This window comes from Ziziphus jujuba, chromosome 4 (assembly GCF_031755915.1).
Source record: "Ziziphus jujuba cultivar Dongzao chromosome 4, ASM3175591v1".
NCBI lineage: Eukaryota > Viridiplantae > Streptophyta > Magnoliopsida > Rosales > Rhamnaceae > Ziziphus > Ziziphus jujuba.
Window position 1 is genome coordinate 14087501 of NC_083382.1, and position 20339 is coordinate 14107839.

At 31.4% G+C, this 20339-nt stretch overlaps 1 protein-coding gene across 2 annotated transcripts; it reads right to left on the reverse strand.

Annotated features, from left to right (window-relative positions):
- Nucleotides 1-923: 923 nt before the first annotated feature.
- LOC107417780 (two pore calcium channel protein 1) lies at nt 924-15611 on the reverse strand. 2 transcript variants are annotated; one of them, XM_048471522.2, is made up of 23 exons: nt 15287-15611; nt 14564-14707; nt 14316-14402; nt 13008-13100; nt 11030-11160; nt 10185-10245; nt 9823-9989; nt 8813-8918; nt 8466-8543; nt 7519-7580; nt 7091-7163; nt 6768-6833; nt 6518-6661; nt 6333-6390; nt 4960-5067; nt 4338-4401; nt 3933-4101; nt 3699-3763; nt 3317-3407; nt 2600-2686; nt 2189-2266; nt 1417-1451; nt 924-1316 (listed from the first exon to the last, which is right to left on the reverse strand). In XM_048471522.2, the coding sequence occupies exons 1-23, from the start codon at nt 15407-15409 to the stop codon at nt 1229-1231; spliced, it is 2178 nt and encodes a 725-aa protein (XP_048327479.1). In that variant the 5' UTR covers nt 15410-15611; the 3' UTR covers nt 924-1228. The 2 variants fall into 2 exon arrangements, with proteins under 2 accessions (XP_048327479.1, XP_048327478.1); XM_048471521.2 differs by having other exon boundaries at nt 14316-14423; nt 15287-15610.
- Nucleotides 15612-20339: the final 4728 nt, after the last annotated feature.

A 20339-nucleotide genomic window follows, 5' to 3' on the forward strand; every position in this document is an offset into this window, starting at 1 on the left:
GGAAATGGAAAACAAAGTGACTCAAGATGCCAAGTAGTTACCCAGTTTGGTGCAAAAGAAAGTAGAATATGATACTGATCAGTAGAATAGCCCTGGAATCATGGATACATATCTTTCATAGTAAATCAGGCTCGTTCCATTCAAACATGTAATATGATGCTCAAATAAATAAACATATATATAAATATGTAGAGTTCTGTTCTACTGGAAAATGAAGCTAGAATATCTCAAGGTATCTTTGTATTCCACGTTATGTTGTGGAACGTTGAAGTGCTAGGTTTTATCCTTCAAGCAAAAATTTCCCTATATATTTAGGATTTTTATCATAAAAAATATGTAGCCGTCCAAAAAAAATTATGTGATTTCTATACTATCTATTTTTATATTGTCCTTTTACAAATTTTTAAAACATGGCAAAAATGAATTAATATAATTTTTAAATGATTAATAAAATTTACTGTTTTAGATTTATTATTATTATTATGTTGATCACATATCAAAATGTTTGTTTAAAGGCCATATAAAAATAGATGGTTCAAGATCCATGGATGCCTCTCGCCAGACAATATACTGACGGATATTTTTATTTAGCAACATATCGTCTGACAAAGCATGTTCATTGTAGCAGGATTGATATACGTGTATATATATTTTTCTCCTATATGGAAATCCTGACCATATTATAAATAACAAAATACATATAGATAAATATTGCTCTGGACAAAATCTTGTCAAAGATCCCTAAATGAAAGAATTACTATTATACAATCCTACTACACACACACACACACACACATATATGTGTATATATATATATATGGGGTATCAAAAGGACTTAATAATATATATATATATATATATATATATATATGACGGGTTGTGGAGGCAGGTGAAAAGCAAGAGATTTGATTGTTGAAAGAAAATTTTGACTTCCAATTAAACGTTAGGTAGTACTTTATTGTAGGAAAAAAAGCAACTGAAACACTGACAAAGCATTCTACTTTTTATCTGTTTCACTACACTACAACAAATATTAATCTCACATGTGTATGTGTCGGTACTAAGAAATACAAAAACAAAATATGAGAGAATTTGACGACTATTAAACATGGATTTTAAGTACAAGACGAGAAACCCAAACCCCCAAATAAAATAAAATAAAAAAAAGAAGCAAGGCAAGGAGACTACAAGATATTCGTTAAACCTCAGCATGGAGCAACGATCACAGCTATGCATTTGAGCTTTGTGGTTGGTTTAGCTCTGCACTCAACATATGATGGAGAAGCATATCAACTCTTTGGCTTCGAGACTTTGAGCTGCAGAATACCAAACAAATGGGTCAGACATAGAACTTTAGCTTTAGAATTTAATATTACTGACAGCTTTTCACACTGACAATTTGCTAGCAGCACTTACCCCACAGATCGTCGTCGATTTCTTGGTTCCCCTTCCTGTATTGAGAATGAAATGTAGAATTAAATGATACCATTCAAGTGAAAATTGAATAGGAAAAAAAGTGAGAGGTTTATTGCTAAAGCACCAGGGTAAACAAGTATCTATAAGGAGCAAATACAACTTCAATGGGAGGAAGAACAACTATAAGTTTCCAAACAGTGTAAAATTGAGTATTTGAAACTGGCACAAGATCGTATCCGATGCTTCTATGCTAGTTTTGAAAAGAACTTGTATTCATCTAGCTCGGTGAAACCAGATGATTCTGCAAATCACAGGTAGTTCTATTCTGGGCAATGCTTTTCAGAAGGGCCCAAGCTCAAGTTAATTCCAGAAAGATGTAAGGCACTTTCAAATAGTAATTACATGATGTAATTTTGGTGCGTCAAATACTAAAATTAGAGACTTTAAATAATGTCATTATGCGAAAAAAATTGTTTACTTGGTTTTTCAATTTATAAAAACTAGGTTAAAAATACAGTACTAATGGTACTGACATGGCCTAGACAATTCCAATTAACAGGAGGTAGTCGAGGGCTAGATGGATTTCTGTGAATGACCACTTGAACATAATCACGTGGACTTTAATTTCTACCAGTGTAGAACCGGTTTTGAAAATCAATACTTGAAGAACCAAATCGTCCACTTGAATTGGATTGTATGTTTAATTAAGGCTCATCAAGAAACTTACAAGAACTTCACGACCAGGCAGCATCAAATATAAATAGCTACAAACCTTGTCCTCTTCTTCAGATTTGTCTGAGGATTCAAGATCCATTTCAGCAAAGAAAGCCTCCAAGACAAATGCAATAACCTGCATTCAATCGGAAAGAAACTTCTGGTCACATTTCTTTAATTTCTGGACAAGAAAATAAGATTTATGCACAAGAATAAGCAACCACTGGCAAGATAGCTACAAAACTAAAAGGCCGCACATTTTCTCTGTCTCTAGTTAAGGGTTCCTAACAATTCCTAGGTAAGACCATTCCAATAAATACTCATGTAAAATTACAAGAGTTCTAAATTATAGTACAAGGTCTCAGCTTAGCAGCCTAACTCGGCTCACTTGTGCATCAACAGCACATACAACATCTAAAACATAGTGAGCATAAATCATAAAATACTGGAGGAACATAGCATAACATACCAAATTGAACAGCAGCAACACAGTTATTAGATAAAAGCTTATGAAGTAAGCAAGGGTCCAAGAACTTCCTGTCAATTCCTTGTAACTCTGAAATATTGAAACAAATGCAATTAGGGACCTAAAGCATTTGAAATAGTCATTGAAGTTTAAGCAATGGTACTACAAAATCCACAGCACAGAATTGGATAGATAAAATGATGATAATTGCTTAAAGAATTGTTCCAAGTACATAAATTAGTCCACAATCAGCCGTTTCACATTAAGTGGTCCAGGAACTGCAACACCAAGACATGTGAAGCACTGCTATGACACTGAATCTTGCATCGATGTTAGGCAGGACACAAGAAATGTGAAATCTACTATCAAGCTAAGGATCTCAGGGACATGAACACCTTGTAAAGCTAATATATCATTTCGATTGGCATGCAAGTCCTATGATTGACCTGCCGACCAGCTCAAATTAAGGGGTTCAGCCGAAAGACAGTCTAAGTATTATGACTTTTCAGATTCCTTATCATGATGTTCGGATTAGACTCTACAAGTAACAACCATACTCAAATGAAATTAGTATTTGACTGCTATTACGTATGGGGGATAATATATGAAGCGTTGCATATTTTATTCACTTGAAAGCATGGTGATGTAGAATGTGAAAAAACATGGCAGAAAATGAGAGAAGGCAAAAAAAAAAAAAAAACACTGCAATGAAAAGGTTACCTGCATCCACAGTTGCCAGTTTCCCAGGACTACCAAATTGAAAAGTGTCACCATCCCGTTAGGGTAGTCATTAAAGTTGAAAAGTAAATAACTGATCTATGTTAAGAAAATTCAGTCGTTTGATATTTAACACGGCAGTGCAACTTTTTCAAAAGAAATCAGTATTATAGATTGATTTACAGCATATCACAATTATAACAAGTACTAAGCAAAGAACATAATCTCAATTTTATATATATCTGTCAGACAAGGAAAGCTACTGTATTACATTCACACACACACACACACACACACACACACACACACACCAAAAATAAAAATAAAAATAATAATAAATAAATAAAAGGTGATAAGAATGATTTTTGCCAAACACAGAGGATACTCATTTTCAGCAAGAGCCGTTGCTTCCAATTTGGGATTTCCATCATTAACAATCCCACCAAAAAGCTATAATGTAAAGGAAAAAAACAACAACATAGGTTATCTTGCAAGAATAATAAAAAGGCAGAAAATCAAACAAAGTAGAGTCACTGGTCAACATCTATCACATAAATCTTTCTCCTTTTAAATTAATTGTCAATAAGAGCAAGCAGGTGAAGATAGCAGCAGTTTTTACCTGTACACCAAGAGAGCAATATATACAGAGGACACAAAATATGATCCCCAGGTACGGCATCAAACTCGGTATGAGGGTTAAGAATGTGGCAACAAAGGCTCGATATTGCTTGACATGCATCAGTATCCTTATCAGTCGTAACATTCTTATAAGGAGAAGGTATCGAATCCTGTCAAGAAAATTTTAGTGGCAGTTAAAAGCATGTATTCTTGAACTTGTGAAGTTGATTACACTACAATAGTCTCTAAAATAAACAACAAATTTTCAGATCAGCACAGTTCAGTCTGCATTGGACTAGAAATAAGAAAGTAATAATATACCCATTCTTGATGAAGATAGAATGATTCTAAATATTTATTCAAAACAAAATTAAGACTCATATACGTGTGAAAGAAAAAGTCCTACCATTCTCCATTTGAAAGAAACGTTAGTCCTTGCGGGGAAATGAAAGTTATAGTTTCTACGATAACTGCAAATGTTGTAATCATTAGTCACAGTAGTAAAATGTAGCCTAACATAAACATAAAGCTACTACAGAAACACAAACTTTTTCATATAAAATCCAAAAGGGCCAAGTTCACTTGGTCAGAATAATAATTTCTTGACCTGGCATACAGAAAATTATCCTTTAGTCCCAATTAGACGGTACCGAGGGAAATAATAAGAAAGATACATGACTTCCGTTTTCTTTTTTCCTTTTTTTCTTTTTCTTTTTTTTCTTTTTTTTTTTTTTCCAGATAATAAGATGCATGACTATTGTAATGCTAGAGATGAAAGATAATTATCGAAGTTAATGCTCTTGTAAATGACATCTTCAACTCCCATGTCTTCCAATTTTCCTGATTTTATTGATTCTTTGCTCTTTTGTTTTTGTTTTGCTTTTTTTTTTTTTTTTTGCTTTTTTCTTCTCTTTTTTAATGTATTTTAGTAAATGGCTTGTTTACCAAATTTTTTTAGTTTTGTAATATAATGTCAAAAAATAAAATTTTACAACAAACATCACAGAAACAAATTTTCAAGCAGTTACCTATAATCCATGTGATGAGAAAATCGAAACGATTTTGACCATCTCTCCAATAGTTCTCAAATCCATATGAATAGACTTTCAGAGCCATTTCTATGACGTATATCCATCCTGTGGTAAAGAAGCAACTTATCAGCTATACATAAAGAAACTAACTTATCAGCTATACATAAAGAAACTAAGTTAATCGGCATGTCTGTACCAATTTGAAAGGAAAAGCATACTGTAAAGTACAATATCATCAAGTTAACTGATCAAACCAGCAGAACGGGTGCAATTAGCTAAGATAGCATACATTATTATATTCCATTTCTTACTCCACAAGTATAATAATTATTATACTCCATTTCTTACTCTTCAAGATATTTGTGTTCAGACTGAACATAAGGCATAGCCATTGTTTTACTACCATATGAATGTAAATAATCGACAATAATCAAACACATACGTGACAACGAGCTAGCTCATCAGCAGTGGTACCATACATCTGAAGAAGCGGAAGATAGATAAATAGGATAATATTTGACTGTTGAGGGAAGAGAAATTTGGACCACTAAACAAATGTTTTCAAGCCACCCCCAAACAGACACCAATCACATCAACCTAAGTTGAAATCTATGAATAAACATGTGTCTACCAGTTTTTCAATAACAAAATAATTGAATGGACCCAATCTTTATTTCTTTTCCTCTTTGGTAGAAAGCAATATATCAACCCTTCTCCAAAACTATCAACAAACATACATCTTCCAGTGTCATAGTGACATAAGAGGATCATATGGGCCCAAAGTATTTGGTTTCTTTTCCCCTTAGTAGTACATATTGAATTCAATTTAGCCACACCATCAAATCCTTAGATAGTGCCAAATTTCAGTACCCCAGCTTTAACCATTCTCCTGTTTAATAATCTCATTGTATCAAATTCCAAAAATAGAATTGATGTTGTTTCTGAGCATCTTACATGAGTACCAGAAAAATTATTAATTGCGATCATAGAATTGTTCATAGAATTTTGAGCTTCAGTTAAATATCCATAAAATAAAAAAATAAAAAATAAAAAATAAAAACCGTAATACTCAATTAGCTACCAAAAATTAAAATCAACCACCCAAAAGATGGCCAAACACTAATGAACATAAACATATTATATATATGGACATTCTTAAAGTCCTCTTTTCAATTATTGGACACTGAATTTCATTAATAAAACCATATAGTAGCTGGAAAAACAAAGCGTTGTTCAAAAGTCAAGCATTCAACATGAAAAATCATACAACCTACAAAAGTAGTACCACACTTCCACGTGAAAAAAATGTTGGTAGTAACAAAGGATAGTGGCCAAAAAAAGAAAAGAAAAATGCCTACGCATGCCCTTACCAAAGACAAACTCCACCTCTTGCCACACTTTCTGACCAGAGCTGTTTTCTATATCAAGCTGCAAATCAAACAGCATTTATAATTAAAAATGCTTCAAAATTAAGTTCGATATATAAAGTCCAAAATGAAGTATCTATAAAAGGTTAAGAGTAACACTTAAGAATGTCTTCAATTTCAGATCATACCGTTGTTTCGATAATAACAGCAACAAAATTCACGATGAGAATGACGGATATTATGTATCCGAATTTGGGGCCCCGTACAAAGGCCTTCAACTTTTCAGATAAGGGTGAATGGTACCATGATGGAAACTTTTCGAAACAAGATGGCTGCAAACAGAATGCACAGTGTCATAGGTGCAGCCTACAAGTTCTTAATGATTCATTAATGTATTATAGAAACTTCACATGCATAAAAAAAGCAATTTAGTCTTACTGTATCCTCTTTGTGGAATCTTAGAGCAATGGCATTGCAAAGGTCATTAAATTCATCTAAGTTGATCTGCAATGTAGTGGATAAAGTCCATGAAGCCAATCAGAGAGGCATAAAACAAGATACACCAATAACTGAATGATGTTATATGTTTGCATAGAACAAGATATGACAATAACTAAATGATCTTACATGTTTTTCTTAAACTAATTTGTAATACCCTTTACTATGGATTGTGTTTCATCAGAGAGAAATCAAATTCATATTTTGTGATTAAATTAATAAGTAAACATTCATATTCAAAGAATTTAAACCAATCAGCATACCCTGAAGTCCCGTGTATCATCCAGTTCATCAAATATCAACTGAAATTCTTCTCTTGATATTTTCGGTAAAGTCCTAAATGAAATATAAAAACCATGCAAATTAGTTCAAACAACAATGCATAAGACAGACCTAAAGAAAATAGATAGTGCCTGTGGCTTCTAGTGCCTTCTGGTCACCCAAATGGTTTTTCATAATAATGGACGGCCAGCAGTAACTATATTTAATGTTTAAAGCATTTATTTCATAACGAGAATAGGATTTTCTTCAACTACAGATATATTAATAAATAGATTGCTATTTTTATCCTGGATACATGAAAGGTCAAAAGGTATTTGAAAATATAATGAATCTCCCTTAAATATTGATGATTCTTTTATAAATATATATATATATATATATATATTGATGGTAGTGGCAGCATTAATACCTGTAATTATTCAGTTCCTCAAAGAGCTGAATGCACTGCTCCTTTTTTATATATCCAACACTCTGTCGAGCATACAAAAACAAGGATCAAAATGATATGCAATGATATGAAAATTGAAGAAAAGGATCAAACAAAAAGAAAAGCGACCACATTCAAATATAGAAGAAACTACGCTACAGTGTCAACCATATAAAAATAATTTGTAACCAAATTTGACAGCAAACATCAGTGATCTGAGGTAGGGATCTATTATTCTTTACCAATAAAATAAGTACCTTTTCATCTATTATCACCTTTGAGACCTGCTAGATTAGTACTTCAAGCAAACAAAGAGCGTTTGGACATTTTCATGATTGGTATAAAACAATCCATTTCCTAGTCCTGACCTACATACCCTAACAAAGCCTCATTATTTAAGGTAAGCACAGATTCTGAAATCATTATAGAGACCACAACTGCAGAAATCGACTTCATACACATTTTCACTATTATTATATACCTTGGTCGATTTAATTTAACTCCAGTATGATACATGGTTTCAATTTAATCGAACTCCACTATAATACATGGTTGCCTATGCCATCCTCTTTTTTCTTTCCTTGGTAAGTAGTACATTCTTTCAATAATGACACAAAAAGGGTGGCAACACATGAAGTGCGAAAGAGGGACACCAAAAAGAAAACAGTTTGATGAAAACATAAAGTTAAGTGTTCAGATTATATAAGAAAAAAGGAGGAAAAGAAGAAAAATAAGACCAATTATAAGCAGACACACACTAAAAGTGCAATTGTTGAAACATGTTCTTCAACCGCCAAGAGCTTTAGATAATCATTTAATGAACAGCCACATTAACTTGATATGATATCTTGTAAGTGAAGAAGGTCAAGCAAAGCATGTTGGAAGGCATAAACTATGGAGTTTCAACCAATAAGCTATTGGTTACTTACATTTTTATCTAATAAATTAAAAGCTTTTTCCAGTATCCTCTTCCTCATATGATCCATCTCAGAAACTTCCTTTACAAGCTGCAAAGAAAAGAAATACTTAAATGTATATGCATTCAAATTCGTTTTTGAGACACAAGAAAAAACTGAATAAAATAATGTAGTAAACATACAGCAGCTAAAAATTCCAAAACTAACATCAAAAGCTGCATAGATGTTACAACTTGCATGATAAAAGAGAGACATAAAAGACAAATACATTATATATTAACTTTTGAAGCTATCATAAAACAGAAAGGATAATGTGTACTAAAAGTAAACTCAGGCATAAATTACAAAACAAACCATACCTGAACTTTGAAGCTATCATATACAACGGCAAGGATCAAGTTAGTTACAAAGTAAACTCCCAACAACACGTAGAGAACAAAAAATATGGAAAACCAACGTGAAGACCTAGAGAAGAAAATAGAACTCCATTAGACTGTGAGATCAAAGATCAGAAACCATGAGTTGAAACTTCACACCGTCAAACACACAAGCTGTGAGATTTTTAAATGCTCAACATCTCTCAACCAGTATAAAACCTAAAATACTCAACATTGTCAATTAAGCTGGAGGGAAAAAGTTTTTAAAATATAAATAAAAGATTAATGGCAGAATAGATGAACACAAAGGAAAATAATATTGACCAAAGTGGAACAAGAAAGGCCCATGAGTAATTGTGTAGGGAAACAATAACAAATTTGCTTTGTCTAACACAACAGATATTATAATTCTAATCTACAAAGAGATGTTATTTAACCACAAAAAAAAAAATGAAACAGAATTTTTTAAAAAATAATTTTAACCATATAAAAAGTAATTTTTAACTACATTCAAAGAAATTACGCTACATTGTCAACCATATAAAAAATAATTTTTAATCAAATTTGACAGGAAACATCAGTGATCTGAGGTAGAGATCTATTATTCTTTACCAATAAAATAAGTAACTTTTCATCTATTATCTCCTTTGAGACCTGCCAGATTAGTACTTCAAGTAAACAAAGAGCATTTGGAAGTTTTCATGATTGGTATAAAACAATCCATTTCCTAGTCCTGACCTACATACCCTAACAAAGCCTCATTATTTAAGGTAAGCATAGATTTTGAAATCATTATAGAAACCATAACTGCAGAAATCGACTTCATAACCATAAGCAGGTAAATAATTCTTTCTCAAAATAAAAATACACAACTTAAAAGAGAATTTTAAGAATTAAATATTTCCAAGGTAATTAATTAACAAATATTTCTCAATTTAGCCACAAAAGAATTGTGAATTAACAAGCTAATCACTTTTCAAGGTGATACTCACTTGTATGCAGGTATCCAGACGTCAGGATTGTTGGATGTGGTGAATAAAACAAACATCTGATACACTGTTGTACCATATGAAGTAAATACTGTTTTTCCCTGTTGGGTGTCCTCAAACATGACATATGCTACCCAACTGGAAAGGAGAAGAAACAAAAGCCCCAGAGCCTGCAATGAAGAAAAGCAAAAAGTTAGCATAAGAAGGAAAGTGACACAAAAATGAAAGAGATTTGAATCAGAATAGGTTCAAAGGGAGTCATAATATCTCATAATCATTACAAGCTAAAAACATGGTAACAATTATTACAAATATAGCAATCAAAGCATCAACATATGCAGGTTTAACAAAGGGTTGTGACGAACCAAGACATTTAAGTATGTGCCAAGCATTCCAGCCAGGATGAGGATCGTTGATCGTAATTCCCTAGTAAAAAAAAAAAATTAGTAATTAAAAAATAAGCAGCTAACTAATTATAACAATTTACAGCTAAAATAGAGAGACAACTGAGAGACATATTACAGGAAGACAGTATCAAATTGAATATACTTAAATAGTCTAAGATTTAACAATAGAGAGACAACCGATAGACAGACTGACATATTACAGAAAGACAGTATCAAATTGAATATACTTAAATTGTCTAAGATTTAAAAATACAAATATAAATCGTGCATCAAATAGGTTAGGCACATTATATTTGTATCCAAAGAACGGTGCACACTCCAAAACTTCTATTATTTAGCACCATTAACAGTTTCTAGGAACACAACACCAACCTATAGGTTGCTGTGCCATTGGAATTTAGTTTATGACCTCTAATCATATCATTAGAGTACCCCCTTTATTGCATCAAGTTAAAAAAACAAGGGGAACAGAAAAAACACCTTAAGGTGTAACAAATATCTAGACCATAAAATGGTTTCCCAAAATATAAAAAAATAGACCATACAACAAGAAAAAAATGTCAATTTCTAGACATTTTACTTCCAAATGTATGATCATTTTTGTTTTCATTGCACTCCCAAAATCTCATCCTCTTATTGGTATATCAAATAATTATTGTGTATAGCGAGACAAGATGGTTAAACTATCACGAAAGCTCTTCCTGTACACTAGGTCAGAATTATTCAACTAAATCGGATATAACTTTATACATCCACCATTAACTTTAAAGAAAAGGGGAAAAATGGGTTTTAATGCAAAATACCTAGTATTCAAGATGAAAAATATAACTCTGATGTACGGTGCAATCCTCAAAGGAAGTGAATTAAAAGCCACTGGCGACAAATAGAGAGCATCAACCACTATATCGGCAACCAAAATTAATAGGCAAACTACCTGAAAAATATCAAAAAGAAAAAGGAAATTATAGCCAAACTTACAGATAAGCAAAAAACCATGAAATTTTTGCATTTCTTTTATTTTGGTTCATGTCTATATCTCACTTCTTTCTTTCTGGGTCTGAAAACAATATGTTGTTCAAACTAAATTGTTCAGTAGAACAAGAATAATAAAATAGATTATTATGATATGTAAGCCATTGCAACATATGCTAGAAAGATGCACTGTCGGCCTACTTTTAGCATCTCATTCTTGTGGTTCTTTTATATTTACCCAAAGTAATCCACATTCTTTGGCACCATAGGAAAGCCACACCATAGCCATACTCACAGATAAGCAAAAAACCATTAAGTTTTTACATTTCTTTTATTTTAGTTCGTGTCTAAAATTCACTTCTTTCGTTCTGGGTCTGAAAACGATATGTTGTTCAAACTAAATTGTTCAGTAATCCAAAACTAAATTATGGTTTACCAAAAGTAATCCACATTTGTAGGCACTATAAGAAAGCCAACATCTTGCATGGGGCTTCCTTTTACCTGAAGACCAGTAACATCCAACTACAGAAAAAACAGAATCCTAGATCAGTACCACCCTTCATCACCAAAAGAATCACTAAAGACATCAACAAATCTTAGATGAGAAATCTCCACCTAATCCATTCCCATAACAAAACCCTTGATCTTAGAAAAAATCCTTAGCCTTGTTGGTCTACTTAAGACACCAACAAACAAGATAAAAATAAAAAATAAAAAAGTGACAGCAGATCACCTTGCATCAACTTTCTAGACACTCTTGAAAATTTGAATTTATCCATCTTCTCTACCAATTACTAAAACCTTCTTTTACATCATAAACCCTCAAAAATCTCAATATACTCTATCCAAAGCTTTTTCAAAATCAATTTTTAAAGACAATTCCTTCCTTACCTTCGCTCCTCTAGGTTTCTGTATTGACCAAAAAGCTATATCAAATATATGTCTTCCCTAAGAAAAAGTTCCTTGGGGAAAGGAAACTGTGTCTCTACAGCACCTCTTTAAACCTAACGATAAGAAACTTGACTAAAAAATTTATACCGACATAAAACAAGCTTATTGGCCACATGTACAGAATCCAACTTCTTGGAAATCAGACAAATGAAAGTAGAATTGGTCCATGCATTAGCCACTCCGCTGTCATAAAGCTACAGGAAAACCTTCAACAAGTATTCTCTTATGATACTCCATCAGGACATGGTCATTTTCTACCACAACAATCAAAAATTAACTACGTAACATCTTCTTCTTCATATAGTTGCTATAACCAAATGGCTTATCATCCAAAATTGCATAGGATTCCAACCTCCACAAAGCCCATCTCTAACTGGGATAGAAGGACATAAAAATTCACTTTTTCCTCCTCTTATGTTCTTGTCATCAGTACTTATTAACCCATCATCCAGTTAAAATATATCCATAGTATTTCTAGTCCTTAAATAGAACCTTTTTTTTTGCTACAAGTCCTTACAGAGCATTCTAGTGAGAGAGGGAAAAAAAAAAAAAAAAAAAAAGAACTTTGGATTACCCTCTCTTAGCCATTATACCTAACCTTTATGTTTCCAAAAGATATTTTCTTCGCAAACCATTTTCTCATACCTATCCTTCAACAAAGAATCATAAGTGTTCAACATCACATATAGAAACAAGACATAGGGGAAATTATATTTTGAATCATGTGATTTGGTAGCCTTTTTACTTTATCCTATTCACCATAATTTTTAACATGGTGAAGATTTTGTAAGCTAACAAATAACAGATCTCCATTAAGAAAGAATAAAATCACATATAACCGGGAATGAAACCAAGTACCTTAAATCGATTAACATTACTTTTCCAAAAGATAAATCCCTCATACAAAATTGGAAAGAAAGTATGCGTCATGAGTATGAGAAATGTTATTGCCTGCACAATAAAGAAGAAATTCATTTGCTCGTAAATGCTAGCTAGTATATATTATATCATAATGAAGGCAACAAAAATAATGTCCAAATTTTATGAACTAGGATGAGAAACTCAAAAGAACAATGCCATTGACCATCCCCATGAAAGGACTACTCAGTAATTCATACCATTAGTAACATGAGAAATGACTAGAATCTTTTAAATGTTATTTCCTATGCATTTGACAAAATCCATAATCAGATGCATGTTCTCTGATATATATACACACACACACACACACATATGTAATCCTCCATGTTCTATATAAAGTGAAAACATTAAAGCAAATTTTTTTATTTGACCACACCAACAATGCCTCTTAACAAAAGAATAAAAAAATAGGATCATTACTTATTATAAGGGACTCCTACTACCATGTCAAATAAATTTACACTTCCAAAATACACAACCACACATACAAATTTATTAACAATACTACTTTTCAGTTGACAATTACAGAGTATAGCCAATTGCATAACTCATAAATCAATATCCATCACCAAAAACAAAACTATATCATCGATTAAGACAAATCAAAACAGAAATGTGTTCCGACCTTCTTTCAAGAGATATTTAATCTGGTCTTACTCGTTGCCCATGTTCTCAGAAAAAGTTCAGCATTTCACCAAAACATTTCTCATAAACCTAAATTCCAATTGTTTTTGGAATGTGCAATGACTAAAAACTTTTCAAAAAAAGCTTCTCTACATAACATACTCTACATTTAAAAAAATTTAAAATCTGCATCACTTTGCAAATTGTCCTGAGAAATTTTCCCCATTCTAAAAGATTTTTCGGTTAAAATAACCCCCATAACCCTCCTCTCAAAGAAACTAATCTTAATCGTGACTTTGTTATGATATAATACACACTTCAAAACACAAAAACAAATAAATTTATAGACCAATGCAGGCTTAAATTTCACAATTTACATGCCACGTATGCGGAAATGAATTACACTAAGTAAACCATCAGAATTAACAAATTGCCGTAAAGGTGCTGTAGCTAAACCAATCAATCATCTCTTAAGTCCACTTAGACTTCCTGCGTGTGTAATCAGCTCATTAAAATCTTTATGAAACATCCAGAGGACAAACACCACTCGTGATCAACCTTATATAATTAAACTATCTACAAAATAGAACTATCATTTTTCAAAGTATTATCTATTCTTACCTCGTAAAGAGCCAACTCGGTACCAGTCAAGTAAGGTAACTGCCCAAGATAGTAGTAATCCCTGTCACTACAATAATCTACACTATTCTTCTCACACCACAATGGTTTCTGAACAGAGTTCCAATATAAAAAATAAAAAATAAAAAAGCAAAAAAAGAAAAAAAAGAAAAGGTAACTAAATTAGCATAAGAGATATGGCTGCCAACAGATGTAACAAGAGTAACAGTATAGCAATTTAGACTACAAACCTCAAGGAAATTTAGAATTATCAGAGCAAAATAATTAAGGGACCAGATGAGATCAAATCGAATAAAAATGAAATACAGCTTTGCAGAACTTTGAAAGTTTGATTGATCGAGTATTTGTTCAGGTAGACCAATTCCATCTTCAGCCTGCATAATGTGTATCAACTAATCAGGATAAGATAATTTTTCCAGAGACAGAAAGAGTCAAATCAATAATTTACGAGCATATTGTGAAAAGTTTATGTTTTCTTTACATTGTTGATATTAAAAAGAAGAAAAACTATAAGAGAGATAAGCAAGGTTCATTTCAACTCACATCGAGCTCAAATAGTAGAACCAGAAACAGAAAATTACATTAAACTTCACATGATAAACTTGCATCTAAATTTTAACCCCATAAAAAAAAAATCAATATTTGCATACCATATATTATGATATTAAATTCATTGCATTACCAAATCAATCATTAACACCAACATGAAACACAAACACGAACCTTCTAACAAAAATCCATTTCAAAATGTCAAAATTATGATAGAATCCACCATAATCAGATCCAAATAAAACAAAGTCCAGCATTTAAAAAAAAAAAAAAAACGACCACCAGCAGATCAAAGTCAAAACCAAAACTAATATGTATATATATATATATATATATATATGAAAAAAAAAAAAAAAGAGCAGCCATTAAGAACGAAAGCTGAGAAAAACTGCAGGGGAACTAACCAAATCGACGAGGGCAGCAGCTTTCTGATAAGGCGAGCCATAAGCAATGGCATCGGACCTCCGACGGAATCCGGCGGTCCGGCGAGTTCCACTGCTTTCCCCGCTCAGCAGTGGCTTCTCCATCTCCTTCTTCCTCTTCAGAGGAACAGAGAGAGAGAGAGAGAGAGAGAGAGAGAGAGACTCTGTGAGAGCGACAATGCTTGTGTTTTTCGTTTCGGGAGCAAAGTTGATGAGACTGCAAGACGTAAATGCGATTTGTTATGTTATAAATTAAAGCCCCCAGTATCTACTTCCACTTTTCCTTTGGAGGGGAGCTCTGCCCCTTTTTTTTTTTTTTTTTTTTATTACCAAAAAAAAAAAAAAAAAGTGAAAAGAGTTGGCCCGATTTCACGCAAACATTACTGTGGTTTCGGTACCATCAGATTACGTCCCCCACGCCACGACCATGAGCTATGAATACGAAATGACCGCGTGTCGTTTCGTCGTTTATGATTTTATTTATTTATTTATTTTTTTTTTAAAAAATTGGAGAGGTTTTGAATACGCAACGGTCTCTTTCCACGCGTCAAAAAGTCGCACTGTATGGATCACGGCGATAATCACCAATCCTCATCCGAAGACATGTCGGCAAACTCTTTTTGGCATATTGTTATGGTGTCCGCATCCTCACTTTTCTTACAGTGTTCGTTTATTTTCACATATTTTATCTACACCATAATATAACGCATAAAAAATAATTTTTATTTTAATTTTTGATAACTTTATTATAAATATGGATATGGAATTATTGATCACTAACAAATATTATATAATTGTTTTCAAATATATATATGTTTTGAAATATATAAAAGTGAATTTTAAACAATTCATTACAAATTATATTTTAACAATTTATGAACAAGTTAAATCAGCGATCATAACATTTTTTTTTTTTTGTGGTCTTTTAGAAATAAGCAAATAGTAGTGCAAAGAGACCTGACTGTTTTGTCTTTTTTTTTTTTTTCCATGCTTAATTATCAGGATTATGACACGATTTAATCTATTATGTCAGCCCATGAAAATATATGTTTCTATTTAGTTAGAAAAATAGACATACATTTATATATTTGTGTACCTTGTAGTCGTCGTATGTTTACAAAATATTAAATATGAGTCGCTATATGTCACTATCAAATTCCTCTTATCTCTTTTTTTAGTTTTTTTTTTCTTTTTTTCAAAATGAAAATATTATACTAACACTGCTTATGGAATTTTGAAATTTTTTTTTAAAAATATTTTGCAAAGACAAGCATGTCGTTATAAAAAATAATAAATAAATAAATAAGAGAAGGGAAGAAAAGTAAACGTGGAAGGGCAGTACATTCAACTTTAATATTCAAAAAGTAAATGGGCCAGGGTGACGGTAAATACTGACAGGACTCCTCATAGACCACCAAGCCAATAACATTCTGCCATGCTACACCACTCCATCGGCCCATGGGCCCGGGCTTATTAATGTGGTCTGCTATTTTTACTTCTTTTTTTTTTTTTTTTTGGGTGAAATATTTTTTATTTTTTCTTGTACATACTGAAAGTGAGAGAATTTCAATTCGGCTCGAGATTGTGTGTTTATCTATATTATTCTTTTTCACTTTAATAAAAAAATAGTTTATATATAGATTTTCTTTCAATTACATGAATCTTTTTTTTTTTTTATCATAAGCAATTAAATCTTTCATTAATTCAAAAAAAAAATCTTTCATTGATTTCTATTCATATATTTCTTTTAAGAAGGTGTTAATGTTCATTAAAATGATCATTTTACTTGTCTTTTCCAATAGAATCATATAAAAATACCTTTAAAAAAATTATGACAAAAAAAACCCCTTAATTTTTTTTTATGCATAATTTTTTTGAACATAAACGTTAAGGAAAACTTTGATATTTGGGGGATTATTCTTGAAAAATGAAAAAATAATAATGAATTATTTCATCTTCTTAAAATGATAGCTAAATTGTGAAGTTAAAATATAAACGAACTTAGGAAGAAAAGTGATAAAGATTCAACTTTTAAGTTAAAAAAAAATTAATGGATTGTTAAATCAATCATGTGGATTATAACTTATTGAGCAACTGTATTTGCAATAGCGACTTTGATATATATATAATTAAGTATTAAAAAAATCTTAACTAAACAAATGAGGACAAGAAAAGTCTTTATTTTTGTTGGCTAAAAATCTCATATGAAAAAACAAAATCGTTGATAGTGGTTGATAATAACATATGATATTTTTATTAAATATCTAAAGAAATCGAAATATGTTTTAAACTTGATAGATTTTTAGAAGGTTAATTTTATTCATTTTTTTTTAGATTTGATTTAAATATAATATAATCACTTTTTGTAGATTTCAAACATGGAATCATTTTCCTTCCTAGTCATTTCATTCATGTCCATCAAAATAATATGATTTATACCTCTTTAAGAGTACTATTATTATTTGCAAAAGTTTAGAGATTAATTATAATTAGTTTAACGTTCAAAAGATTTAAATGAAATATAAACTATTTTAGGAGAATCAATGATAATTATGGAAATTTTTTTTGCTTTTTTCAATAAAATTTTCGAGAGGAAAGATTTTTTATTATCAAAATTTGAATTCCGAAACAATATAGATGCACTCTCAATAATAATGATTTTACTATTAAACTAAATCTACAAATACATGTAATTTTTATTCTTGATGAAAGATAAAATATGCAAATAATATTTTGATACAATAAGAGGAAGATGGTTACAGAATGATGTGTCATTTATCAAAGTTTCAAGAAAAGACATGGATTTTGTCGATTTTGTCGGCAATCTCTTTAGTCTTCTCCAACACATACCTTTTTGCAAACGTACAAGAAACGAAAGGCCAAAAACCATCATAGAACAAAGAAAAAACCCAAAACAGAAAAAGGAAAAAGCAAAAATACAAAGTGACAAAAGGAACAAGGCCACGGGCTTTTCGACTTCTGGATTCAAACTATCCCAATATCTACTATTCAAAGTTAATGGTGACATCCACATGCATTTTATTAAGAAATACAAACAAAGGAAAAAAGAAGAAGTTGCAAATCCAGTTACATCGTATTTGCTATATTATTTCTTAAACTCTAAAACTGTAATTTTAACTCGCAAGACCAAGAAGTGCAATAGTAAAAGTAACAAATAAGCATACTAAACTTCTTCTTTTTTCTTTTTTTTTTTAAGTATCATTCAAATGTAATTATATTTTTTATTCAGCCTCTCACTTAAAAAGAACATAGATTTTTCTCCAACATTGATATACTAATTTTCTTCCCAGTTTTCCTTCTACGGTAAAATAGATATTTTTTTATTAGTATATTAAACAAAAATTGAATTATATTTGCTAGTACAATATAGTGGAGTTAGCAAAATCTACAGTGTGGTTCAAGCCACTTTGAAAATAAAAATAAAATAAACAAATAAAAAAGCCAGAGAAAGCTGTTTTAATACGAGGACGTTTTAAACAAAAGAGAAGGTGCCCAAATGTCGACCACCACTTTGTACTTTTTTTGGTACTGTTTATGCTAAATCTCCTCTATATATCAAAGTATTGATAATACACTTTAAAAGTATAGTTGCCAAACAACAAAAGTTTCGGATTTATTAATATATAAATTTGGATTTAGATTCAGGGTAAATATTGTCTTTCTCCTAGATTGTAATAATAGTATTAAAAAAAAGAGCAAAATAATGTAGTAATGGTTATGACTTTTTCTCTATATTTTATATTGCATTATAACACTTATTGGGCTTCATTTAATTACTTTTTGATGTCTTAGCAGGCTCTTGCCAGCATGATCATTCAAAACTATATACATATATATATATTTAATCCAAACTGAAAGGAAAACCGAGTTTTTTTTTTCTTTTTTTTTTTTTTTATAAATTTTTTGGGTAAATGAAAGGAAAATCGAATTATTTTTTACGATACTAGTCTTGCTTGAAGACCTATGAGTGAGTATATGAAAACCGGTTAGTTTTGCTGTTTGAGTAGAAGACAATAAGTAATATTAAGGAGATTTTTCCCATGACCAGAAGGATAAACTCATTTGGACAAAGACAAAGTCGGAAGTGTTTAGTGTGAAGTCAACTTATGCCTTGGAGGTGGGTGGAGACCAAATAGAGAACAGATGGTGGAAGTTCTTATGGAAGAGTCATTTACATGAACGAACAAAGCTTTTTATGTGGAAGTTGGCTTATTTAGGTTTCCCTGTGTTTTCAAATCTTTCAGCCAGGGGAGTTAGTATTCAAAGTGATGTATGTGCTCATGGGTGTAACTGTGTGGAAAATGAAATTCATGTGTTTTTCCATTGTGAAGTCGCTAGAGGAATTTGGTTTTGCCAGCCGGTGGGGTGCAATGATTTGATGTCCCTTTCTTAAGTGTTTATCAAATCCTATGGGAGTCCTCCCAATTCATGAAGATGATAAAGAAAAGTTTTTCCTTTTTAGTGCCATCACCTTGGAACACCTGTAATTTAATTTCAAGAATTCATGGAATGATTGAAAAGCCCAATTTAGGGCCTTAGAGATTTTGGGTACTTTGGAGAAATTGGAAAAACCAAAATTTAGAGTTAGCAATTTTAAAGTTGTGAGATTAAGATTAGAACCTTAAGCACACATTTATTTTATTGTATATTTTTGGTAAGCCTATGTAATATATTTTAGACACCAACACTAAGCATGGAGGTGATCTCATGGTTGAGCAAAAGTGAGCATCACAACTCTTTAAGTGGAAATATTTATAAATTTATTTTGGGAATTTTGACAAGTTATTAAAGAAATGGTCTTCAAAATTTTGTGCAATTTTTGGGATAGCTTGCCTATATACTTATATAGGTTGTTATATATATATATATATATATATACAGAAATTATATGGTGAGGACGGTACGCATGAGGATGGCAGTAGTAGTGACGGTTTTTTATAGTATTAACGACGGTTTTTTAGAAAATCGGTTCTAATACTATGAAAAACCGTCACCAATACTGTGATCCGCATAA

Bases quoted from the DNA above. Each gene is read 5' to 3' on its own strand.
- LOC107417780 (XM_048471521.2), bottom strand. From the start codon at position 15,409: ATGGAGAAGCCACTGCTGAGCGGGGAAAGCAGTGGAACTCGCCGGACC. The intron at 5,068-6,332 runs GTAAGGGCATGC...TCTTTACCACAG, and splicing joins AGAGGTGGAGTTTGTCTTTG to GATGGATATACGTCATAGAA. The intron at 2,267-2,599 runs GTATGTTATGCT...GATTGAATGCAG, and splicing joins TGTTGCTGCTGTTCAATTTG to GTTATTGCATTTGTCTTGGA.